The 26,745-nt window shown below is 36.6% G+C and overlaps 2 protein-coding genes across 3 annotated transcripts; both read left to right on the top strand.

Moving 5' to 3' along the window:
• The first annotated feature begins 709 nt into the window (after positions 1–709).
• On the top strand, positions 710–14,408 carry prodha (proline dehydrogenase (oxidase) 1a). 2 transcript variants are annotated; one of them, XM_079586990.1, is made up of 15 exons: positions 711–1,144; positions 1,847–2,055; positions 4,554–4,588; positions 5,639–5,788; positions 6,695–6,759; positions 6,858–6,974; positions 7,743–7,822; positions 7,914–7,995; positions 8,084–8,176; positions 9,656–9,802; positions 10,887–11,062; positions 12,146–12,244; positions 12,331–12,419; positions 13,624–13,824; positions 13,867–13,998. In XM_079586990.1, exons 1-14 carry the CDS (start codon positions 821–823, stop codon positions 13,812–13,814), a joined length of 1,857 nt encoding a protein of 618 aa, XP_079443116.1. In that variant the 5' UTR covers positions 711–820; the 3' UTR covers positions 13,815–13,824; positions 13,867–13,998. The 2 variants fall into 2 exon arrangements, with proteins under 2 accessions (XP_079443115.1, XP_079443116.1); XM_079586989.1 differs by having other exon boundaries at positions 710–1,144; positions 13,624–14,408.
• A 6,451-nt stretch (positions 14,409–20,859) lies between these two features.
• Positions 20,860–26,360, top strand: rexo4 (REX4 homolog, 3'-5' exonuclease). The gene is made up of 8 exons (XM_079585826.1): positions 20,860–21,642; positions 21,776–22,101; positions 23,454–23,606; positions 23,688–23,881; positions 24,616–24,704; positions 24,929–25,003; positions 25,463–25,537; positions 26,210–26,360. Exons 1-8 carry the CDS (start codon positions 21,421–21,423, stop codon positions 26,345–26,347), a joined length of 1,272 nt encoding a protein of 423 aa, XP_079441952.1. The 5' UTR covers positions 20,860–21,420; the 3' UTR covers positions 26,348–26,360.
• Positions 26,361–26,745: the final 385 nt, after the last annotated feature.

Raw genomic sequence — 26,745 nt, 5'->3', positions numbered from 1 at the left:
AAGGGGAGAGGTACGCTGTCGATTTGACGCAGAAGCATAAAACACATGAGCTCTTGAAACCCCGCCCTCTGCAGCAGCTCATTTGCATTTAAAGGGCCAGGCACAAAACGCTGCGTTTTTGCAAACTCTCAAAAAGTCAAAACTTTAACATGCTATATAAAAATATCTGTGGGGTATTTTGAGCTAAAACTTCACACACACACACACACACACACACACACACACACACACACACACACACACACACACACACACACACACACACACACACACACACACACACACACACTCTGGGGACATCAGAGATTTATTTTACATCTTGTGAAAAGGGCATTTTACCACCCTTTAAACAATTGAACAAATTCTATTGTATTTATCCAGTATCTAGGCCTACGCATTATTTATATTAAGCTTCACTTGTTTTATTTTAATCCGGTGTTCAGAACAAAATGAACTGAACATTATTATGTACTATGAACTATGTAGCCTACTATGATCTATGTAGCACTATTATTAACATATACATAGATAGTACTATGTGTACTATGTCTATGAACATGAACATGGAGCACATCCAATTAATTTAGTACATCCAATGACGCAAGTGAGCCAGTCTGTCTCGTGGCTCGTCACAGATCATAAGCCAATCGCCACTCAGAACGCGCTGAAAACACTTTGCATATTTCCAGAGCGCGCTTTAATGACCCTCCCGTCCGGGGGAGGTTCCATCTCATTCATCTAGACAACTCCGTCGTTACCAGAAGTACCACTCATTGGTACCACTTCAATATTTCCTCTATCCTATCTCCCTTCATCAAACATGTCTTACTCTAAAGTTATCCCCGCTTTGGCCAGAGTAAAGCCGGGTCAGTTGTTTGGCTCGAGGCTTCGGTCCACGGCAGCATCCACGCAGCACAAAGAGCTGAAGACGGAAGACAGGCTGGACCCGAGCTGTACCATCGTGGAGAAGCCCTGCGACGTGGACCTCATCAGCGGGAAAGCGCACACGGACAGCCAGAAGATCTCCGTGGACTTCGACAACACACAAGAAGCCTATAAGAGCAAAGACACACTCGAGCTGCTCAGAAGCCTGCTGGTGTTCAAACTCTGCACCTTTGACTTCCTGGTTGACAAAAATAAAGAGGCGAGTTACTTTTGATTTTTTGAAAAACTTTTAGTTGCAGTGAATGCTTTTTCTCTCTCATTGAAGAGTATTGTTTGAATGCACACAATTTATTAGATTTATTAGATCAATATTATTTGAAATTTTCTGAGATGTGTCATTTTAGAGTGTGTGTGTGTGGATATATGTTTGTATGTGTGGATATATATATATATTAGGGATGTATCGATATGAAAATTGTGTCCCATAATTTTTGATATTTGACAGCTGATAACTGATATATTGGCCTATAAATCTAAATCCAAATTTTATATAATTTTTGAGAGCCTGATTACCAAAAAACGAAAGTCTCCCCATTAAAAGCATGTCCCAAGTGTAACCCCCCCCCCACCCCACAATTATGATTCATGACTCATCATTTTCTGTATCTTATATAACAGTTGCGCTGCACATGTTGCTCTCAACTGTATTTTCCTGAATTTCCTGTATTTTCGCCCGATATATCGTGCATCCCTAAAAAAAAAAAAATATATATATATATATATATATAAACGCACATATACATGTATAATATTAATATATAATATGTATGTATAATTTAAAAAAAATTCTTATGTTTCTCTTTTTTTTTTTTTTATATATATATATATTAGATATAATGTAGAAATAATTTGCAACTTGTCTGTTTTATTTATTATATTGCTCACTTTTTCCCATCCGCAGCTGATGGACCTCAGTAAAAAGATTTTTGGCCAGCGGCTCTTCGAGAAACTAATGAAGATGACCTTCTACGGTCAGTTCGTTGCGGGTGAGGACCAGAACGCCATCAAACCTCTGATCGAGAAGAACCAGGCGTTTGGCGTGGGCTCGGTTCTGGACTACAGCGTAGAGGAGGACCTAACTCAAGAAGAGGCTGAGAAGAAGGAGATGGAGTGAGTATCAACCAAAGAGGTTTCCTTTCCTTTCCTTCATCCTACTGTTCGAGTCTCTTAAGTCCACATTGTGAAATATCAGATCTAAACCCGGATGCCAGATCATGTCAGAAGATATCCAATTTAGGCTGGCATCCAAAACCAGTAAAGCCTGTCAACGGCAAGTCTCATCTTAGAGCCAAAACTGCTTTAACAGTCTTCTGTCAGCGATAGAGAGAGTTTGACTGAGAAAGCCAAGAGCAGAAATCAGCAGATTAAAAAAATCAGCGTAAAAAAACGAAAAAAAAAACGTAAGTTGTGTAATCATGTACAGTAATGCGATGACATTGTTTTGAACCATGTAACCCTTTTGACTCCACTAGTGTAAACTGTGTCCTCCGATTACACTCTTCCCCATTGGTCAGTTTCAGCCATGGCCCACCGCCTGATTGGCTCATAGATGGAGGTGTTTTTCCGTCTCCTCTTGCGGAATGCAGTCACATGAGGTTGAGCCAGGAAACCCAGGCCAGCGTATTGAGAAACTCGGAGATCAATTGTCATTTGAAGGTGTGGCGCACACAGTATAAAAATCACTGTAGAAATGAGGTTAATGCTTTATTCAGGACTACGCTTTGAGCTGCCAGTTTAATATATATCCCTTTCAGAATCAGTCAAGGCTCACAAGTTAGTAACACAAAAGGGAGGCTTGTTTCAACCCTGTCCTGTGGGAAAGTGCTCACATTTCGTCCGGTGGAAAAAGAGTAACCACACACACACACACACACACACACACACACACACACACACACACACACACACACACACATACACACACACACACACACACACACTGCGTAGGTTATGTAAGGTGTTTTGGGTTAGACAAGAACTAGTATTTAATTAGCACGAGGAACACAAAAGGTTCAGAACAGATGCAAAAGCTTTCAGGAATCAGCTTAACATGAAACTTATGCTGAAAAGTTTCAAAACAGTTTTTTAGGAACGCTGAGCCATTGTTTTATGTGACTAACATGTGAATAGGATTGACCGGAAGAAACGCAAAGCAATAAACGGAATTGCATCTATTACAATAATACCGTATTCAAAAGCATGGTTATTAAAAATATAGATACAGTTGTTCTCTGTAATATGAAATTAATGGGATACTGAGAACTAGACATTTTACAGCCAGTGATTTCCCAAACAAGAGAAAAATACTCCAATAAAACCAGTTACAACATGCACTTAACTTCAGCGCAATAAAAGTCAATTGCTTTAGGGTATAATTATCATCTGTTGTAAACCATGAATCAATCACTACTATGTTACTCATGCTTTTGAGGCTCCAGACATGAATGGTTCCTTAAATCATGTGAGTTGAGATTTTATTTAATGTATATATAAATATATATATATTAATATTTTCATTTTATATATTCTGCTGCTATGTAAATGTCTATAAAGTTTTATTTATTAATATTTTATTTCTGTTTTAGGTAGTTTAGTTTAAGTCAAACTAAATGTAAATGAGAAATGTTTCCTTGGCAGCTAGTTTTTTACATTTTATTTTATTTCCGTTAACATTTTATTTATTTAAAGTAATGAAAATGTTTAATTTTTTTAGTCATTTTCGTAATGTGCTTTTGTCATTTATTTAAAATTTTTTTGTAAATGTTTCTATTTAGGTTTAATTTCTTTTTTTATTCCAGTTTTAGTTTTTTTTATTTGCCAGGGCAACATTTCTAGTTTTTCAACTTATTTCAACTTATATTTATATTTTATTTGATTTCAGCTTTATTTTAATTAACAGATGTTTTTAATAGTTTTAGTTAACTATAATAACTGCCTATTGCACCTGCTAAAAATATGCATCTGTATATTAAAAATAAACCGCCTCCATTTTTTTGCAAGCAGTATTTGCAGCATTGAAATAATGTTTGCTCAGTTGAATCCGTGTCTGCATTAATAGCAGCGTGGATCATGTGATCAGAAGCAGTTGCAGTTGTCATGCTTGCGGCCCTATGACTTGTTGTTTGTACAGAAGGTCAGGTCGAATACCTGTCTGTCATGCTTCTCATTCACATGCCTCAACTGAGCTTTCACATTAGAGTTGCCAGTTTCAGTTATTTGCATTGTGCCAATTTGCGTTGGATCGTTTTAATTTCCCTCACAGCCGGAGAGCTAAATTGTCGTTTTAACATTCTCAACTCATTTCTAAATATATCTGACATGGATTCTTTATTGATTGAACTGTCTATTGACTGAGACTTGTGTTGCAAAGTGTATGACGCATGTGACTGAAATCTGGAGCGGACCAGCGTTTGTGTCACTGCCAGAGTGTCCGGTGTGTTTCGCATAATTTCACGGTCCCAAGTGAATTTATCACCTGATCCAATAGAGTTGACTGGAGTTCAAATGTAAAATGTCCTGGTTTAAAGGTGACTTGTTTGCAGAAACCTCAACTAGCGTTCATAAAACACAACTTGCCACTTAAACGTGCTTTTTGCCTTGTTTTTCAGTTCCTGTGTTTCTGAGGCTGAGAAAGAGAGTCATGGTAAGTACAATAAATTGACTACATAATTTTTTTAACTAAATGAGAAATAAACCAGGCATATGCTATCATGATAAATGTCAAATTCATCCCTAACTGAGTCGGTTCAGTGTTACTAAATATATAAAAAACTGTTTAAGCATCCTACTAGGATTATATATTGTATATATTATGTTGTTTATAGTATACTCCGCTCTGTGTCGTGCCTAACAACGCCCCTTAGCTGTTCTCAATTCACTGTAAATCACAGATTCGGAGGGCTTATTGCTTTAATGAACAATTGTTTTGTTTTGTTGTATTTTCAGTGAACATCAGTGCATGCTTACCTCAGGACCATGAGTGTACAGTGTTTTCCATTTTATTTCAGGGCTGGAAGGGTGTTGACAGTTTGTTGGGTTTCATCTGGCTGGGTTTTTAAGTAACGTTAGTAATGTGACAGGCGAGCAACACTTCATGCTGTGTTAGCAGTCATCGAGGCTGAAATAGACTGCTGTGTGTGTGTGTGTGTGTGTGTGTGTGTGTGTGTGTGTGTGTTTTATGGGCTCTAGCCGTTTCACTCGTTTAGACTGGTTGAAGCTGGTTTAACTGTGGGCTCTCCTGGTGAAGGGGCTGAGATTATCTTTGCAAGCTCATGTTTTTTAAGTCTGTGGGGTATTCTGTATCTCAGATGAAAACCTTTCCTCTGTAAGGTATTAAAAAACATTATGCGGTGCAAGGTTTTGGCCACAGCCATCATGTTGCATAAAGCTGTTCAGCATTAATGATAATAATGTTTTATTGTAAATGTGCATGACATTCCTAGTAATTTCAACATGAAATCAAAACTGGTTCTATTATCTTTTTAAATTATGTGATGCACAAAAAATACATAATTTATGGAAGTAAAACATTTTTCATTGTGTGCATTCTGTGAGGAAACTTATTTAATTTCAGCATCATAATGATTTTCTGACAGCTTTTTGCAACATAATGCGACACTTATGGTTAAAACGGAGGGATGTTTCCAAACCAGCATCTCAAAAATTGACTGATTTTTATTAAATCTGTATTCAGGTATGGATCATCGTGAGAAAAAGTACAAAGCTCATCGGCAGTTTGGAGATCGGCGTGGAGGAGTGATCAGCGCTCGTACATATTTCTACGCAGATGAAGCCAAGTGTGACCATCACATGGAGACATTCATCAACTGCATTAAAGCTTCTGGTGAGAGGAATATTAATTTGTCTTCTGTGCCCCTATTTAGCTTATTCTGAATTTTGGATATTACCTTTCATGTAGTGTGTAATTTAGCGGTTTGTAAATATAAAAGGTCTGCAAAGTTTCTGAGCAGCCTAAAGCAGTCAGTAATTCCAGTTTTACTTCCTGTAACAAATCTGCATAATTCCAGCATACTTTGACCCTTAAACACTGTAGTTGTAGCTGATGAAGCCTGAGAGAGACATGTTGAAAAGATGCTGTGTGTTCTGCACTGCCAGGGCAAATACACTTTGCAAAAGGATGAAGGCTCGAATTCATACGGTGAAATCGACGCTGAAATCCAGATTAAGCAATAATGGTAATGGCCGATTCGTTTCCGAGACTCACAGTACATGGTAGACCAATCAACAGACTATACCATCTGACCAATCAGAGCAGAGTAGACCAATCAACCGACTGGGTCATCTGACCAATCAACAGAGTAGACCAATCACAACAGACTGGACCATCTGACCAATCAGGACAGAGTTGACCAATCACAACAGACTGGGTCATCTGACCAATCAGAGCAGAGTACTGGACCATCTGACCAATCAAGGCAGAGTTGACCAATCAGAGTACTGGACCATCTGACCAATCAGGGCAGAGTTGACCAATCACAACAGACTGGGTCGTCTGACCAATCAGGGCAGAGTAGGCTCTCAGGAAGACCGAATCCTTTATCCAACCGTTTCAGACACTGTGAAAAATGAGGTGATGCTGTAAATTATGAGAAAATTAAAGTGTTTTTTGACCTTAGATGCTTGTAAGCCTCTTAAACAAAATTAGGAATCTCTAAAATAGTACAATAGGGGCCCTTTAATATCAGGCTATGTTCATTGACGTATTTGTGTTGATGTCTGTGTATTTTAGCCGGAAGCTCTGTCGATGGATTCTCTGCCATTAAGATGACCGCACTGGGCCGGCCGCAGTTCCTGGTAATTCTCTTTTTTTTTTTCTTTTTTTTTTTACTCTTTCAATTTTCTTCCAAATCAGCTGATCTGTGGGATTGATCTTGATTGGTTCTGTCTTAAAGCTTCAGTTCTCTGAGGTGCTGGTGAAGTGGAGGAGGTTCTTCAACCTGTTGGCCGCCCATCAGGGGAAAGACGGCATGGCAATCCTCGAGCAGAAGCTAGAACTTCAACAACTGCAGGTTTGTGTTTTGCAAAGTCTATAATAGTTTATAACTGGCAGTTTATAATGCGTATGAAAAGTAGATTATTGACAGGTTTTTGGAATGTTAAACTAATTTAGTGTGGTCAATAATTTGTTTGCTTTCGCAAATTTAAAGACAACATTGCAATGCTATTATAATTTGTACTATGACATTTTAAAGAGAACAATATTATTCAGCAGGAAATAATGTTAGTTAGAAAATGAAATTTGTGTTTTAGAAAAAGGGGGGTCTATTTTGATTTTTGATGTTTAAAACCATTTTACAATTTATTTTGACTTTGTACAATTATTTTTGTATTATTAAAAAAGTGTAATTTAACATACTAAAATAAAACAAATGTGTGTTCTGTTCTTTTAAACGTTCTATTCAAATAATCCTGAAAGTAAAATGTTTCACCGTTTCCACAAAAATTATGCGCAGCACAACGGTTTCCAACATTGATAATAAGATAATATCGTAATAAGCCAATCAACATATTAGAAGACTGGAGTAATAATACTGAAAATTCATCTTTCTCATATATAACACAGGAATAAGTGACATTATACAATATATTCAAATAAATATAATATTAATAAAAGTAATGTTTCTCAATCTTTTTATCAAATAAATGCAGCCTCGGTGAGCAAAGAGACTTCTTTCAAAAACATAAAAAAATCTTACTGACCTCAAACTTATATTCATTTAAAAATGTAAACATTTACATATATCTTTCTTTGTCTTTTTTATTTTGTTTATCTGCAGGACAGTTTGATCAAACTGGGAGTAGGTGCTAAATCAGACGTTGAAAACTGGTTTACTGGAGAGAAACTGGGTTCATCAGGGTAAAATTCCTCATCTGTCACTTTAACTGATTTCTCGGTCCCTAAAGTGTGTGTGTGTGTGTTTGACCATGTTTCTCTTTTGTTCTTGTAGAACCATTGATCTATTGGACTGGAACAGTCTCATCAACGACAGAACCAAAATCTCCAACTTGCTTGTGATTCCTAACATGGAGGTAACGCACACACACAGGCACACACAAAAAATGTGTCTAAAGCACACAAACGCTACTCTGCTCATACGAACTCTGTGTGTTTCCAAAGAGTGGTCACCTGGAGCCTCTGTTGAGCAAATTCACTGATGAAGAGGAGAAACAGATGAAGAGGATGCTACAGAGAATGGACGTCCTAGCCAAGGTATTCTCACCAAAACTTCAAAAAGTTACTCAGTAGATGCTGTCAGGTAAATGATCTTAGATTTCTTGGACTGTTTGGTGGGGATTGGCACATCTAAAGTTAACATAGATGTTACGACAGAAATCAGGCGGTTGCGCTTTTTTACACTCGGTGTGTGTGTGTGTGTGCATTTGATGTTTGACATTACTATCTCAGACTGACTTGACCCTGATCAGACATTAACCAAACACATTTCTTACTCTAACGCAAAAGTGTCTCATTTTCCCTCTGGTTTGTATTTGCACATCTATTTTTGTCCAAGGAGACTTTGATAAATAGATAAGTAGAAATTATTCTGCCGGAAAAGTATCACTCGGTTAACCTTGTTTGTTAACCTTGACCGTACATGTTAAACGCCACTAGAATGTAGTCAGGTGGACGATACAACTGACAAAAACCTTCCCATCGACTTGCCTTAGCTTCTTATTGCTTAGGAGACTTTAGGAACGTGTGTTCTGGACATTTTAACAATGTAAATATTCTTTACAGCCTCATTGTCACAAGACTGACTCTTTATCTTCTGTGAGATAAGCAGACAAAAGCATTATAGAGTAAAATGTTTTAAAAATACAATGTCAAACTCAAGGAAGAGTTAGAATAAACCAAATACAAAATGTTCCAGTCTTAATCTCTATAAAGACTGCTGTGTTAAATAAAAGATTTGTGAGATATCTTTGCAAATGCTGAAGTCATTTATCTACAGCCTACAGCATTTCGGCTTGTGAATTCTGAAACTGAAACAATTCAGTGAATAGATCACATTTATACGAGTACTTTCAGTAAAGATTATTATGGTTTTGATTGGCCAAAAAAAACATATACTGTATATGCACACACACACACACACACACACACACACAACACACACACACACGGTGTCTGATGTAAAAACCATTCAAAACAAAAAGTAAAAATAAATACAAATTGTAAAATGTTTTATGTGTTAATATATGTATATGTGTGTGTGTGTGTGTGTGTATATATGTATATAAAAATATAATGACATTTTTGTTCTAAAATATGTAAAATTTAAAAGTAATATATAAATGTGATATTACATGTACATTTATGTTATTGTTAAATTATATTTTAAAAATCAAATAATACAAATAAATGTAAACCGTTGTTTTACATTTTATACTGTACAATATATACTTGATGATATATTTTTTAATTCTTTGTTCTCGCATGCATTTTATATTATGTTTTTTTTTTTTTTTTCTGACTTCAACAGTTCTTGTTTATCCAGCTGTTTCCAGTCTGAGAAGTGTTTAGTTTGTTCCCAGTCCTAATAGTCTGTTGTTGACCATGACAGCAGTGTTGTGGTGGAAATAAAGCTCTCCTGCAGGCGTGATGGTTATGTAACTGTGTTTACTGAAGTGCACTGTTACAGCTGAAAGGCATGTAATAACTGAATGTGTGTGTATGTGTGTGTTCCAGCACGCTGTGGAGAACGGCGTGAGGCTGATGGTGGACGCAGAACAGACATATTTCCAGCCGGCCATCAGCAGACTGACCCTGGAGATGCAAAGGATCTTCAACAGAGAAAAACCCAACATCTTCAACACCTACCAGTGCTACCTTAAAGTGAGTCGCTCAAACACACACACACACACACACACATACATTCCAATTCAAGCTAAACACACACACATGTCCGCACCCTCAAAATCAGCTGCCGATCTTTGTCACACCCAGACTTCTCATTTATCGTACCATAATGTGTATGATTAAAGGATTACCATATTTACAGTGACTCACACACCGAGTATGTGGCACTGCTGCAAAGTTGCGTTGCTGAGAAGAAAAACATAGATACGGTTTCCTTTGAATGTTGTACAACAGTCAGTTTAAACTGAACCATGTAACTTTTTTTGGTTTTCATTGACCGCATTTTAGTGTTAGGATGCAAAATGTCAGATTAGCAATGCTAGAAATTATTTGTTTTTCGCACGTAAATATTGCGAGTATGCTTACTCCATTTTGCATGTGTGACGTTAATAAACAGACAGCTTAAAAAGATGGATGAATAATAATAAAAAATGTGACCATTAGGTAAAAAGGTAGATTTCGATAGGTAGATTTATTTATATTTTTATACAGTAACAAGCATGGGATGTCTATGCACAGGCATTTACGCATCTTAAATAAGTATTACTATTAGTATTTTATATAGTATAGGTACTTTTAATGTTTTGTAGCTCTATATGTTTATTAGTTATGCATGTTGTTTTTTTTTTGTTTTTTTTGTATGTCTGGGACTACGGATGGAAACTAGCATTGTGCTAAATCCGGCTTATTTACATAAATTTTGATTGTACGTTCATTAATATGCACTGTCCCATCTAAATAAATAAATAAATAAAATAAAATAAATAGCAATATATAAGTCGTTCTCTGAAAGTAGGAGTAGGCTCTCGGAGAGATCTAGAATTTTTCTTTTTCTTTTTAATTTTTGATTTAGGCTTTTATGTTACTTTATCTTCAATAATGTTTACATCTCAAAAGTCCCGCAGCCACAGAATGAGTCAGCATGATATAGTATTATAGTGGTAAATGACTGTCAGAAGACCTTACCTACAACTTTCTAATGGTTTTATTGCAATAATTCTGTGTACGTGTGTGATAAATCCCATGACAAAGTCAATAAAATAAACACCTGTGCTTGTAGGAAGCGTATAATAATGTGTCTGTGGATGTGGAGCTGTCGCGTCGGGAGGGCTGGTACTTCGGCGCTAAGCTGGTCAGAGGAGCGTACATGTCTCAGGAGAGATCTCGGGCGGCAGAGATTGGCTATGAAGACCCCATCAACCCCGACTATGAGGCCACCAACAGGATGTACCACAAGTATGTGCCTCGCAGTTAAAACGCATACTTTAAATGAAAACGTGATCGCACACACCATATAACTTACAAGCAGTATTTTCATACTTTGATTGCTGTGGATTTTTGTGAACTTGTAGAAATATTGAGCTTTATTTGAGCAATCTAGTTATGTAACGGTTACATAACTATATTGCTCAAATAAAGCTCAATATTTCTAGCCTAGAACGTAGTAATATGGTATACTGTATAGTACAATAAGGAAATACACTGTAAAAGACATGTGCATCTATTTAAACCATGACTTTTTTTAATGTCACTACCTTAAATATAATGTGAGAAAGATGAAACTATTGTTTTTGGGGTGGTGGGGGAAGGTACATATCTTTTTTTATTTTTATTAATTATTTAAGTACTTTTATTCCACAACCCATTATGTGATCCAAAAACAAGCATTTAATTATACAGTACATTAATTCTTTAAATATTTTTATTTTATTCCACATAACCTATTATCTGATGAAAATCAAATATATATTTAAAAAGGTCATATATCTTTGATTATTTGCTTTTCATTGGATAATGGTTTATGTGGAATAAAACAAATAAACGTATTGTATGTATATTTAAACAATTCATATATTTTAGAACATTTTAATTACTTTTATTTGAGTCCACATAACCCATTGATTATCTTAAGAAAAGCAAACATTTAACAAATATTTTAATTGTTTAAATGTATATATTTTATTTTATTCCACATAACCCATTATCGGATCAAAAGCAAAAATATATTGTTTAAATGTATATTGAAAACACAATGTGCCATTTAATTGAGTTTCGCTGTCTCATCTCAAATGAATACTTTATTCAACACCAAACACACCTGTGCTTACCTGAGCTGAGCTTGTTTTGCCCATCAATGTCACGCTACATGTGCGTCATCATAACACTGTGAATATCTGCACGCACATTGTGATGGGAATGTTTTGACTTGTTTGGCTACAAACAGAAGCAAATATTTCAGGATTAATTTCTTTTATTCTTCTGTCGCTGTCATTGATCGAGCCCTAGAAGCTTTTATTAACCATTACCTCTCTCTGTAAGGTGTCTGGAGTACATTCTGGAGGAGATTAACCTCAACCGGATGGCCAACGTCATGGTGGCGTCTCACAATGAGGATACGGTCAAATTCACACTGGAGAAGTGAGTCTAGAGCCAAGAAGAGATGCATAAAACACATTCAGCTCAGTATCTGTGGCTAATGTACGCGTGTGTGTGTTTCTGTACAGAATGAACGAGATGAGTCTCTGTCCCACTGAGAATAAGGTTTACTTTGGCCAACTGCTGGGAATGTGCGACCAGATCAGCTTCCCGTTGGGTGAGTGGAAAAAGAGCAGTGTGGGAAGGAACAGATGTTGACATCAAGACTTTGTAAAAGAGCATAACAGGTCCTCTTTAATGTTAGATTTAGTTTTTGGGCTCTACTAGAATAGGTTTTCACGCTTGAATGGTCAAAAAACACCTTTAAACGGTTGCAGCTCCTCTCTTCCCAGTCTGTCAGCAACGCTCTGTTTAGTTCCTGACTTTATGAAGCCCCTCCTTCTAAAAAGCGTACTGTGCTCTGATTGGTCGGCTAGATCAGTGTGTTGTGATTGGTCAATTCAACTGTTTGTTGAATGCCTCGCCCCCTTATTATAACCGGGAGTTTCTACACTACTAACTAGTCTCGCGTAGCCAGACCTTCAGACTGACGGCTGAAGGTCTGGAATTCATAGCAGCTTTCTTTGGCCAAGGCCCGCCCATAAGGTAGTTTGACCGACATGTCAAACAACCAATTACAGTTCGTTTCGTTCAGCGTCACGTTTCGGGGCGTGGAAATGTCCCCACAACAACAGACCGGCGTGCAACAAGTCTCCACTAAGTGCCTCAAACAAAACTCCTGGACATCTCTTAAAGAGTCTATGCCGTGAACCTCGCATACTTTTGAGAATCCTACGTTTAGCTGATCTTGATAAATGCTCATTGTCACTCATGTAAACACAACAGTTTTTCTTCCGCAATCACACGTCTGCGCTTTGTTTCCCGGCGGACCGAAAATAAACGCGACACTCGCGCCCCCCCGGAAATCCGATAAAATTCAACCAATCAGATGATGACTTCGACATTCCTGAAGTGTTTCCAGTTAAGTGTACCGTATGCATCAGACGTTTAGCCAACGTTCCGTGGGCGTGACGTCTGAGGCTGAGACTAACTACTAACTAACTCAACCAGGCCCCGCCCCTTTATTCTGCGTATGCCATTCGGCGGGAATTATTCAAATGAGGAATATTGTGACGTGTTTGTTCCTGTGAGAAACTCAACACTACAATGGAGGCGTTTCAGGGAGTTCAGAAACCGTGATCTAGAGAATAACTCCTGCTGGAGTGACTTTGTGCTTTGTAACTTTGCAGACCTCAAACCAAAACATTACACATGTTGAAAATGTAAAAACTATAATACATATCCCCTTTAATATTGATGCTGATAAATAGAATTAAATGTGCTGCTGAAGTTTACCGGTGTGTGTGTGTTTTTCCGAACAGGTCAGGCAGGATTCCCGGTATACAAGTATGTTCCCTACGGTCCCGTGAACGAGGTCATCCCGTACCTGTCGCGCCGCGCGCAGGAGAACCGCGGCTTCATGAAGGGTTCGAAAAGAGAACGCAGTCTGCTGTGGAAAGAGATCCAGCGCAGACTCTTCAATGGACAACTGCTCTACAGACCTGCGTACTAAAACACACACACACACACACACACACACACACACACACACACACACACACACAACTGAACACCAACTGTATTTAAAATATGGACCCCCTCACCCTACCGGTGAGCACAACCATGTGAGCGTGGGGAACTCATCACAAAACGACATTAATACGTTCTATTGTTGTTATAGTTTGTGTACATCAGTGGCTGTAAAATTAACTCGAGTTAAAGACAACATGAAATTGCTTTTGAAATACATATAACGACGTCTGCGATGTGACATGAGACAAAATAATCATAGAAAAGAGTTAATCTGATGAAAAGCAACATTTTTAAATTATATTAAATATTTAAATCTATCCACTTAAAACATCCATTGAAAAGCAAAAATGTAAAATAAGTTAATTGTTTAAAAATATATTTTGAATTGCATAAAACATTTAACTATTTATTTTATTATTTTCCACATAAGCCATTATATGATGCAAAGCAAACATTTAAAATATTTAAATGTATTTATTTAGATTTATCCCATAAAACCCATTATCCAATGAAAAGCAAATATATAATAATATATTTATTGTTTAAATATGTATTTTTGTATTTTTTTGTATTCCTCATAACCCATTATCTGATGAAAAAGCAAACATTTAAAAACATATTTTATTTTAGTTTATTAAACAACGTGAAACCGAAAGTTCAATGGAAAATAATATAGGTTCTTGGGTGAGACATGTTAAGTTATTAGTTATGAAGATAAGTTATGAAGTTAAGTCAAGACATGTTTAGTTACATGAACGGTTTAAGTCATGTCAGATATGGAGAAAGTTTGGGACAGTTACTGTTATATGTTGTCTTTAAATCCGCTCTTAATCATTCCACGTCTTGACATCTCTGGTTATGTTTGGAATAGCTTACGACCATACTAGGGTGCCGTATTGCCGTTTACACGACACTGCTTTAAACTAAAAACGGAAAACTTTTTATGTGCTTTGGCCGTTATAGTCTGAATGTAAACTACAAAAAAATAAAGTTTTGTCTATAGTCTATAGGCGTTGTATAGTCTGTACTCTATAGGCATGTAATGTTCTGTTACAAAGTGACATCCCCAACTACTGGCCTGGCAGCATAATACGTTTGCAAAAAACGCAAATGAAAAACTTCAGTTTTTAGTACATCATTGTCATGTAAACGTACCCTATGTTTGAGTTATGCTCAGATACTGTATCAGACACATTACTAGTGTGAAAAATTACAAGTGTTTTTACATTTTAAAAATGCTAAATATCTGTATTTCAGAGATAACATGCAAAATCTAGATATGGTATGTGCAGTATGCAGCACACTAGTACTTCAAGTCAAGTCACATTTATTTATATAGCACTTTTTACAATTGAGATTTTCAAAGGAGCTTTACAGAGATAACAGGAAAATAATGCAAAAAAGTTTGTTTCCAGAAGAAAATAGCGTCACAGTCCAGCTTAAGTAAGTTTAGTGATATTTCATTTTTGTTTTAAAAAAGGTTATTCATTTAGTTCATTTATATATAGCCGCTCTGGAGTAAACCATAATGTCATCGCTCAGTTCAGTTCTTGTATAATAGTGTCAGTGCAGGCAGATCAATATTATTGTTGAATAATTAAATGTTAAATTGAATGTCCCCAACTAAGCAAGCCAAAAGCCAATGGAAACTAAGGTGGAAAAAGGCGACCGTGGCAAGGAACCCAAACTCCATCAGGTGACAGAATGGAGAAACAAACGTGGGTGAACCCAGGCTCAGTCGGGGGGGGCCAGTTCTCCTCTGGCCAATGAACGAACAGTGTATGATTATGATTCAGGCAGCATTATAGGTCAGAAGTCAGATTGGTTTGGAACAATCCGAATATTATCCAGTTCTTTCTGGTTTAAGATCGGAGTCATCACACCGGGTTTGTTGAGGATCAGTGCCGATGGCTGTCGTGTCGATGAGGCCTTTGATGAGAGTCTAGTTGACACAATCTCTGCTGGCACTTCAGGGATGTGTTGTGGTCATGTCCAGGCGCAGGTCCACCATCTGGTCTGGACACGCCCCGGATCCGGCTGATTACAGTAAACCTCGGGATAAGCAGAAAGACTAACATTAGGGTAGATGCCATTCTTCTTATTATGTAACAGGTGTTATAGGAAGTGTTCCCGGTTCCGGCTGACCTAACCTATGCAGCCTACCAATCATTTAACTGATTTGAGAATGCATAATGTTCTATGTGAATGCCAGGTTAAAGAGATGTGTTTTTAGTCTAGATCTGAACTGACAGAGTGTGTCTGCTTCCCGGACAATGGTAGGGAGACTGTTCCAGAGTTTAGGTGTTAAACAGGAAAAGGATGTCCCGCCTGCAGTCGATTTTGATATTAGGTGTTATCATATGGCCGGAGTTTCGAGAACGCAATAGACTTGAAGGACTATAATGCGTGAAGTGGTGGAAAAAAATTACCTGTTGACTTTGACGTACATGGACTGTTTTTAGTTTTTTTTTTGAAATATACATATTATACCATATCATCATGATTAAATGTCTATTAACAGACCGGTTAAATGCATTATAGCACTGGATATTCTGTTTAGTGTATGACTGTGATGTAAATTAGTTTTTTTTTTTGGCTTGTTTTTCTTTTGCTCATCTTAAAAACTACTTCAATGTAAGTTTGGGTTTGAATTTAAATGAGTTTTTGGATGAAGTGTGCATGTGAATCTTTCAGTTGTTTGAAATATTTACTGCTCTTTTATTATGTAAATAATGAAATGCGTTCATATAATATAGCAACAGCGCACTATTCTCTCTCCAGGCTGATTTTAGACACTTTTGCACTGTTAGATGAATCTGGATGACTGTATATGAACATGTTTTAAATAAAAAAATATTTTATATTAAATATTGAATATTAATAGTTTCTTATTTTGATGTATAGTTATGATATATATATATATATATATATATATATATATATATATATATAATATGTGCATGACAACTAACCAGGTCTTATGGAGACTTTATTACATGCATGGAGGGAATTTTTCTTTTAAAGGGGTGGTAAAATGCCATTTTCACAAGATGTAAAATAAATCATAAAATGTCCCCAGAGTGTGTGTGTGAAGTTTTAGCACAAAATCTAATCTGACGCAGTCTTGCGGTAACATACGAATCCGTTTAATCTACTTGGGAAAACAATTTCAGAGTCAAAGTCAGAATAAAATCAAATGTAACAATTTATTATGTCGGGTAAATGTATCATGCTAATTTCATAACCAGTTCAAAGATAATAAATACAAAACATCAAATGCTCTGGAATGAAAAGATGCCAACCTGACATTAGAAAATACATTTGAGCTACAAATCGCCCTGAGCCTCTCGTTGCATTTCTTTAGAAACTTCTTTCACATGGAAACATTTGCTTACAATGGGAATTTTCATTGGGAGTTGACACCTTTTGGGCAGGATGCCATTTGCCTGGAAGACACCCTCCTCTGTGTGCAAGTAATCTCTAAACTCTCAAGAACTGTTTTACCTTTTGGTTTACTTCTGTGGGAATGAGACGTTGGTACCAGTCGCACTGAGACATTTCAAATATTACCAAACATGTATAATACTGTATGATAATTGTTCATATTAAACCATATAGATTTTTGGGTGAGTTCAGGTAGGGATGGGTGAAGGGAATGATGAGTAAATTGGGAGGTGATCAACTCAAGTGTGATCATGTCTCGAATGAGGGTGGTAATATAGCAAGAGAGTTCAAATGTTATTTTATCTTTATCTTTGTTTTCTCAGAGAGAAGCCCTCTCTTCCAGTTCTTCCAGTTTCTCCAATCTTAAGGTGATGATACAACTTTTTGAGCAATGTTGCCGAGTGATTGTTGCCTGGGCACTTTGCCATTGAAAATGGGCAATACATTTATATCTGGATAATTTAGATGGGTCGTGGGCCCTGTGTCTCATCTGGTTGCCCGTTGATGGCAACATTGCATAATAATCTATCAATCGCTCGTATAGGAACTGTTGTGAGATGCACACAGAGTGACTTTCTACTGCATGTGAAAAGATGGATGCTACAGTTTGAACTGACTCATAAATGTGCTCGACTACAACAACTCTTCCTCTTCTCAACATGGACTGTGTGTTCCTGGGGGCGGGGCTTATGTACATTTTAGGGTTGATGATGTCACTAACCCATGAGGAATGAATGTCATCTAGTCCCTACCAGCCGTTTGTTCACTCTAAAAAATGCTGCGTTGTTTCAACCCAATTTTGGGTAAAATATGGACAAACCCAAATGTTGAGTTAAAAATGTAATGTAAAAATTTAACCCAACGGCTGGGTTTGTCCATATTTTACCCAAAATTGGGTTGAAACAACCCAGCATTTTTTAGAGTGTTGTAGTCCTTAAAAAATTATTTCTTTAAAAGCAAATACAAAAAAAATAAAGTTAATTTGCTTTGAACTTTGAGCGTTGTAACTTTGGAGATATTGTTTATGCTCAAACAGCAACATTACACACTAACTAAAGTTAGAAAAGTGAAATCATACTTTACCACCCCTTTAATGCCACAATGGAAAGGTAAGTGTTCTGCCTGCTGTCGCTCTTCTCTGCTTGTGAACCCAAAATGCAGGGTTGTTTTAACCCAAATTTTGGTCAAATATGGACAGACCCAACTGTTGGGTTAAAATTTTAATGTAAAAATTAAAACTACGTCTGGGATTGTGGTATATTCTTGGGTTTTCTCCGGTCAATTTTGTACCGGTCCAATCAGCGAACAGAGGGAGTGGCTGAGAACGATGACGTTGAGGTTGTGCGCTAGTTTGAGTCGTCATACGTCACGACCAAGCGATTGGTTATGGCAGATCCAGAGTGACTCTGGGCAGATCCAATAGTTTTAAACTTCAACAGATCACCCGCCTTCAAGGAAGTTAACGCTTGTCAATGGAGAGAGGCCAGACTCTGTTCAAATGAAATGTAGGAGAGTCTGGTAGAACCAGGCTAGACAAACCCAGCCATTGGGTTAAATTTTTAAATTGCATTTTTGATCCGTTTGGGTTTGTTCATATTTGACCCAAAATTGGGTTAAAACAACCCAGCATTTTTTAGAGTGTATGAATATGGGGTGTGTGTACATCTATCTTGATTGTTTTGTCTCACAAGCTCCTGTGAATCTGGACCCCAACACGGCACATCCCGAACTCAACCTGTCTAATGATCTGACCAGTCTGACATGGACCATGAACACTCGATCATTTCCTGCTAATCCAGAGAGATCTGTCCATGTGTCCATGTGTCCTGGGTTCTGAAGGCTTTAACTCAGGAACACACTGCTGGGATGTGGAGGCTGGGGGCAATACACAATGGACTCTTGGTTTACAACAGCATCAAACCAAAGAAAGGGATTTACTTTCTTTAACAAAGATGTCTGGTGTGTGTGGTACAAAAATAAAGAATATTTCTCCCATTACCAAGAGCAATACACTGTCTTCAGTGTTAAAGAGAGGCTTCAGAGTGTGTGAGTTCTGCTGGACTGGGGTCGAGGAAAAGTGTGATCCTCTAACTGACACGCATCTCATTCACAACAACCTTTACTGAGAGAATCTTCCCATTCTTCTCTAGTGTTTGTCTCGTTTCTGGTCTGAGGATTCTACCAGTGAACATATTTAACAGACAAGCACAGTTATATATGATCCTCCTGTATACAGTGCTATGCATGAGTGAAGACACCCATGCTAAAAGTTGCCTAAAAAGATGATTTAAAAAATCATCTTTTGGAAATTGATCTTAATGCCTTAATTTAAAAAAAATGAGGAAAACTCCAACCTTTAAAGGGATAGTTCACTTTAAAATTAAAATTCTGTCATCATTTACTCACCCTCAAGTTGTTTCAAACCTGTATTCATTTATTTCTTCTGCTGAACACAAAGAAAGATATTTTGAAGAATGTCAGTAACCAAACAGTAGTCTGTACCCATTGACTTCCATAGTATTTTTTTTTCCTACTATGGAAGTCAATGGGTACAGACTACTGTTTGGTTACTGACATTCTTCAAAATATCTTTCTTTGTGTTCAGCAGAAGAAATAAATTAATACAGGTTTGAAACAACTTGAGGGTGAGTAAATGATGACAGAATTGTAATTTTAAAGTGAACTATCCCTTTAAGGACAACAATTTTCTTTGTGAATGAATAATGTATCGTGAATAAATAAATGTTCTTCCTTAAAATACAAGGTGCATAAGTCAGGACACCCCTATGTTAAATTCCCATAGAGGCAGGCAGATTTATATTTTTAAAGGCCAGTTATTTCATGGATCCAGGATACTATGCATCCCGATAAAGTTCCCTTGGCCTTTGGTATTAAAATATCCCCACATTATCACACACACTTCACCACACTTAGAGATTGGCATGGTTTATTTCAGTTAGCCTAATAGCTGGTTTGATTTGCATTGAGAGATGATCTTATAAGTACCCCATGCCAATCTCTATACGGTGAAAGATGATTTTTTTTTATTCCTATTTTTAGACAACTTTAGCATGGGTGCCTTCACTTATGCATAGCACTGTCAAATCAAGTTTATCTGAAATGTCTACAAAATTCACAGGACATTAATTTTCAATCGTTTAAAATCATGTAGCCTGCAATAAAAATTGCATAATAAAGACTTGGATGTTTTTTGTAATTAATTTAAGAGTTCAAATAAGAAAATTGCTTCTTTGCTTATTATAATAAATAAAGGATATATTTAAATATTATAATTTTTATTATATGTTCATATTATAATAATTTTTTTTATATTATAATATATCAAAGTGACTTTTAATTCAGAGCTTGAAACATATTAATCTTTGAAGAGTTGTATTAAAGTCTCTTTTTCTGAATTATTAATAACATTTTTAAATAACTTAGTAAATCTGGTCAAAACTGGATGCAATTTGCATATGTATTTTCCTTTTTTGAAGTGATTCCAATCATATTTCAAGCAATCTGATTCTGAAGTGTCTCAGCTGAAGGAAATAAAAGCTTTATCGGCCAAATTTTCCTTTCGGCTCGAGGACGATGTCGATGACATTAAAAATGAACACATATCAGCCGATTATTTATGTATAGGCTATATTTATTATTTTAATAATTTTAATCAAATTATTTATGCATTTATTTAGTTCAATCTTATTTTATTACAATCTTATTATGTATTTATTCCCCCCCCTAAACTTTTGAAAACCCCTGGACCAGAATACAGTGCGGAACGTTTATCCACATACAGTTTCTGCACGGGTCGAATTGTTGTAACACACAGACGACAGAAAGTTCCATCAGCATGGTTGTCTCATGGTATAGTTGTGGATCGTAATATTTGCGTTTAACGCTTTTAAGTTAATATATTCTCAAAGAGTTATATGTATTTTCCATATATGTTTACTATTGTCCGCGCTAACATGCATGTCGTATATCTGCGTTAATGATAGAAAGCTACGACATAAGTAACATGTGAACAGATAGTGATATGTATTAGAGCCAGTAACTTACGTGCTCATTATAATAACAGAAAAGGTGAACGACACCCTAGTGTTTTATCACTCAGGTTACCTAGATCAAACCTAACGATGTCTAAAGTTAAGCCGAATAAACATGCTAATAGTGTTCAGACTAATGGTCAAGCAAAGCATACTAAGAAGAAAAAGACACCTGATAAGAAAAAGACGTTCTTCTACCACTCGAAACCTGTTGTAAATAAGGAAAAAAATAAACCAAAAACTGTGAAGCCAAACATTATGCCCCCAACAGAAGTTCAAGAATATTCCTGCAACTGGAAGAACTTATTGCTGGTAAGAGTCATTTTGTTTACCATGGTAAAATTATATTGAATTCCTGTACGACAATATGCACGAGCAATTCTGAATGAGAAATGCATCTTATGTCTGTTTTTACCTCTGTGTGTGTGTGTGTCTGTGTGTGTAGACTCTCGCTCCAAATCCTAAAAAGAAGGATGAAGGCACAAAACAGACGAAAGATGCAAGCGTTAAAGTAAATCTGCTTCAGAAGACGCAGTCAGTTTCCAAAGACTCTCGTAATCCAGACAAACTCTTCAAAAAACCCACACAGACTGTCAAACCGGCTTCTGGGAGTTCTGGACGAGCAGAGAAAGGTGGAGATCAACAGAATGGAAAAGACCCCGCTGGACACAAACAATTCAAAGCCGAGAAGAGGAAAACAAAGGATGAAAAAGAGAAACCGATGAGCAAAAAGAAGAAAGTCGAGGAGGTGGAAAAGAAGCCCACCGCAGAGTACGTGTGCATTTTAAAACAAGTAGCGGGACTCTTGGCTCGCTTTATTTCTATTGCCTTTTCCCCTATCACATATTTTAGCAATCATCGTGAGTTAGGTATCATTTGAAAGCTTAAACACTCAAAAATCATCCTTTGAAAACACTAGAAATTAAACATTGCGCTACCATGGAAACAATACTTTAAAACCTTTTTAGCCCTAGTGGTGGTGTCATGTTTCACATTTTACAAAATATACTTATACATAATCAAATCCTTTTCTAATCTTGGCAAAACACATCGTTGGAGAGATCTAAGAGTTAATATTCAGCCACTGCGATAGAAGAAATATTGTGACAGAAATGTACTACTTTTGTGACAGGAGAACGCATAAAAAAAAAATCAGTGGAATGTGGCTATTATTGGTACAGCACCTAAACAAAATCTCATAAGAACCTAAATTTTTGTGATATCAAATTTAAAATTGGAACATAACTTTGTTAGACGTGTGGCTTTGATTTTTATAACAATTTTAGGGTCCAAATTGTTTGTGAAATATATATTTAGTATAAAATATAGATGTTTAGTACAGTACATTTGTTAAACCTTAAACCTCTATGCTTTCAAAATGTCTTCTTTAAAAAAAGACCAACCTTAAAGGGTTAGTTCACACAAAAATGAAAATTATCCCATATTTACTCACCCTGAAGCCATCCTTGGTGTATATAACTTTCTTCTTTCTCCCAAACACAATCAGAGTTCTATTAAAAAATATCCTGGCTCTTCCAAACTTTATAATGGGAGTGAATAGAGCCTGAGTTTTTGATACGTCGGGTCAGAGGTCACTCTTCGGCCGTTACCGGAATCCAGTGATTATAGTTTATAAAAGTTATAAATATGGATATTTCTCTTACAAAAACGCATCACATTGCTTCAGAATGCATTTATTACCCCTTGAAGTCGTACGGGACACTTTTTAGATGGATGGATGCACTTTTTTGGCCTTTAAAATTTTATACTATTCACTCCCATTATAAAACTTGGATAAGCCAGGATTTTTTTTTTTTTAGATATAACTTTAATTGTATTCGTCTGAAAGAAGAAAGTCACATACACCTAGGGTGGCTTGATGGTGAGTAAATTATGTGATAATTATTATTATTTTTTTTTTTTAAAGAACACGTTCTGAAAGCATAGAGGTTTAGCAAATGTACTGTACTAAAAACAATATTTTATCTATTTGACAAAATAATTTGGACAAATTGTTTCTGTTTTCCAAAGCCTTTATGAATTAAAACCATATAAGTTCAGTGCATTTTCATGTCCACGCTGAAAAGCTGCATCATTTCTGTTAACACTCTGTTTCCTCTCAGGTCTGACATCTGGTTTGATGACGTGGACCCTGATGACATCGAGTCCGCCGTGGGGGTCGAGGCCGCAGACATCGTACGCAAGCGGAACGGCATCCTGAAGTGCAATGCGAAAACCACGGAGGAATCGCTGGTGAAGGAGCATGCATTTGAGGGGTGAGCGAACGCCCGCAGCTGTCCGTGCAATCCCTGACGGCAGGAAGTGATGTAATCTAACCGCTGTCGTTGTGATTTCAGATTGACCCATGCCATTGCCATGGACTGTGAGATGGTGGGGGTCGGATGTGACGGGGAGGACAGCATTCTAGCGCGCGTCTCGATCGTCAACCACTTCGGGAAGTGCATCTACGATAAATACGTCAAACCCACGGAAAAGGTCACGGACTACCGGACGGCCGTCAGCGGCATCAGACGGGCGGACATTGAAAATGGTCAGGACCCCTCCTAATAGAAATAACTGCATGGATTTTCTCTATCGCATTTGGAAAATACTGTCTGTGTGGTAAAATAGCTGTTCGTATGGGATAAGCATGGATTAAGAAACGGGCAAAAAGAAGTAATTTTGACTTACTCAGATTTGAGAGTTTGTAACAGTTCATCTCAATTCTGAATTTATATATATCGCAATTTTGAGCTAACATTTCACTATTTTGACTTTTTTTCTCAATTGCGAGAGTGTAACGCAGTTCTGGTGGTGTGTCTTGTAATTCTGAGTTTATATCTAAAAGTTTTGTGTAAAAATCTCAGAATTCTGAATTTATATCACAAATCGTTTTCTCAGAATTGCAAGTTAAAATCACATAATTCTGGCTGTATTCCTCATAATTCCAAGTTTATATATTTTTCCATCAGAATTCTGAGTTTACATAAAACATTCTTAATGTATCATGAACTAAAAGCATTTTGTGATCCAGACAGACCCTTTCGTCCCAGTTGATTTCTGAATTAGCAGATTCATGATTTATTATTAATTTGCATATTTAATGCATTTTGTGAATGTAATAAGTAATTTTGTGCATTAATATAAATGCAAATTGGAATGTGCCAAAATATTTATTTAACAAAATATGCATTTTGTGATATAGACAGACATTTCATCCACAAAATTAGGCATCAATATATTTGAGATTATTTATTGTGTTTTGATTATTTATGTGATTGACAGGTGAGGACATCAAGACAGTCCAGGAGGAAGTGGCTCAGATTCTGGAAGGAAGAATTTTAGTGGGACACGCCATTCACAATGACTTAAAGGTACAGGACAACAACAGAAAGGCTGCTGGCATGCTCATATCATTGTTGTTTTTGCTGAAATGTTTGACAAGCTCTAAAAAGCCCCATAAAACTAGTCCATATGACTGCATATATAACAGCATATTGGTTTGAAATTGCATGAGGGTGAATAAATGATATTTTTGGTGAGCTATTCCTTTAACCAATGTAAGATTTATTTTGTATCACTTTTGTCTTGTTTATAGATTTTGTTGTTGGGTCATCCCAAGAAAATGATCAGAGACACACAGAAATACAAACCATTTAGGCAGAAAGTAAAGGTATGAATCTTAAATTAATATATTCAAAAAATTAGAATATCGCGCAAAAGTTAATTTATTTCAGTAATTCAACTTAAAAGGTGAAACTAATATATTATATAGACTCATTACATGCAAAGTGAGATATTTCAAGCCTTTATTTGTTATAATTGTGATGATTATGGCTTACAGCTTATGAAAACCCCAAATTCAAAATTAGAATATTGTGAAAAGGTTTTCATAAGCTGTAAGCCATAATCATCACAATTATAACAAATAAAGGCTTTAAATAACTCACTTTGCATGTAATGAGTCTATATAATATATTAGTTTCACCTTTTAAGTTGAATTACTGAAATAAATTAACTTTTGCACTATATTCTAATTTTTTCGAGTTTCACCTGTAAATACTGTTAAGTGCAATTACTGACTTGAAGTTAGGTTAATTTTGAATGTCTCCCGTCTTGTCCTCTTCTTCAGTCCGGATGTCCTGCATTGCGGGTTTTATGCAAAGAGATTCTCAATGTTCAAGTCCAGCAGGGCGAACACTCATCCGTAAGTCTCCAATGAAAACACTCTTCTCCATTATTTCAAATGACTTGACCTTTCACAGATAATGCAAGTTTAGGAGTTAAAGTCGGTTTAGCCCGTCACAAGCACTAACATTCACACGTTTAGGGGTCGCCAAGATTTTTAAATGTTTCTGAAAGAAGTCTCTTCTGCTCTGTTTATTTGATCAAAAATACAGTAAAACAGTAATAATCTCAAATAACTGAATATATTGTAAAATGTAATGTATTCCTGTGATCAAAGCTGAGATTTCAGCATCATTACTCCAGTCTTCAGTGTCACATGATCCTTCAGAAATCATTATAATATGAGTTGCTGCTCAAGAAACATTTCTGATTATTATCAATGTTGAAAATAGTTGCTGCTTAATATTTTTGTGGAAACAGTGAAACAATTTTTTGAAATATAAATCTTTTGTAACATTATAAACTCACTTTTGATCAATTTAATGCATTCCTGCTGAATAAACGAATTCACAAAAATCTTACTGACCTCCAAACTTTTCATCAGTTACTGTCAGCCAAAATCCCCTAAGATTATTTGCAGTTGGTATCAAACCCCTGTATAATTATTACAAAGTGTTTTCTAATGTTAAGGTACAGCTGGTGGTGTGATTGTGTTTTTGAACCCTGCTGTGTGTCCGGTTGCTGAACGCAGGTTCAGGACGCTCAGGCCACCATGAGGTTGTACACTATGGTGAAGAAGCAGTGGGAGGCGGAGCTTAAAGCCATGCGGGCGGGACAATATAAGAAGAGTCCACGAAAACCCAAAGCCCCTAAAGACCACAGCAAATGAACTCGGATCCCCCTAAAGACCACAGCAAATGAACTCGCATCCGCCAATAAAAACTCTTCACTGTCGTCGCAAATCTCAACAGACTGAAGCCGTACATCGACCGGTGCCACGGATTGTTCTGGAGTTATACAATCTCTTCAGTTATGTAATGATGAGCTATTTAAATAACTGTCGCTCTACTGTTTAACGGTTTCTTATTTGAGGAATCAGACAGTCAAACTGTTCAGGTTATAAGTGTGACTGTACTATCAAGCCCTTTTTATACCAACTTATGTAGTTTTTGATCCTGTGTAAATTTTCAGTTTGAACTCCTATTAAAGTCCTGCAACTGGATGTGTTGTGCTGATGTTTTACTTTGAAAACATTATTGAATATATCTCTATAATAATGACATTAAA

This window comes from Phoxinus phoxinus (genome assembly GCF_949152265.1).
Source record: "Phoxinus phoxinus genome assembly, chromosome: 17".
NCBI lineage: Eukaryota > Metazoa > Chordata > Actinopteri > Cypriniformes > Leuciscidae > Phoxinus > Phoxinus phoxinus.
This window is presented reverse-complemented; position numbering and strand designations above follow the sequence as displayed.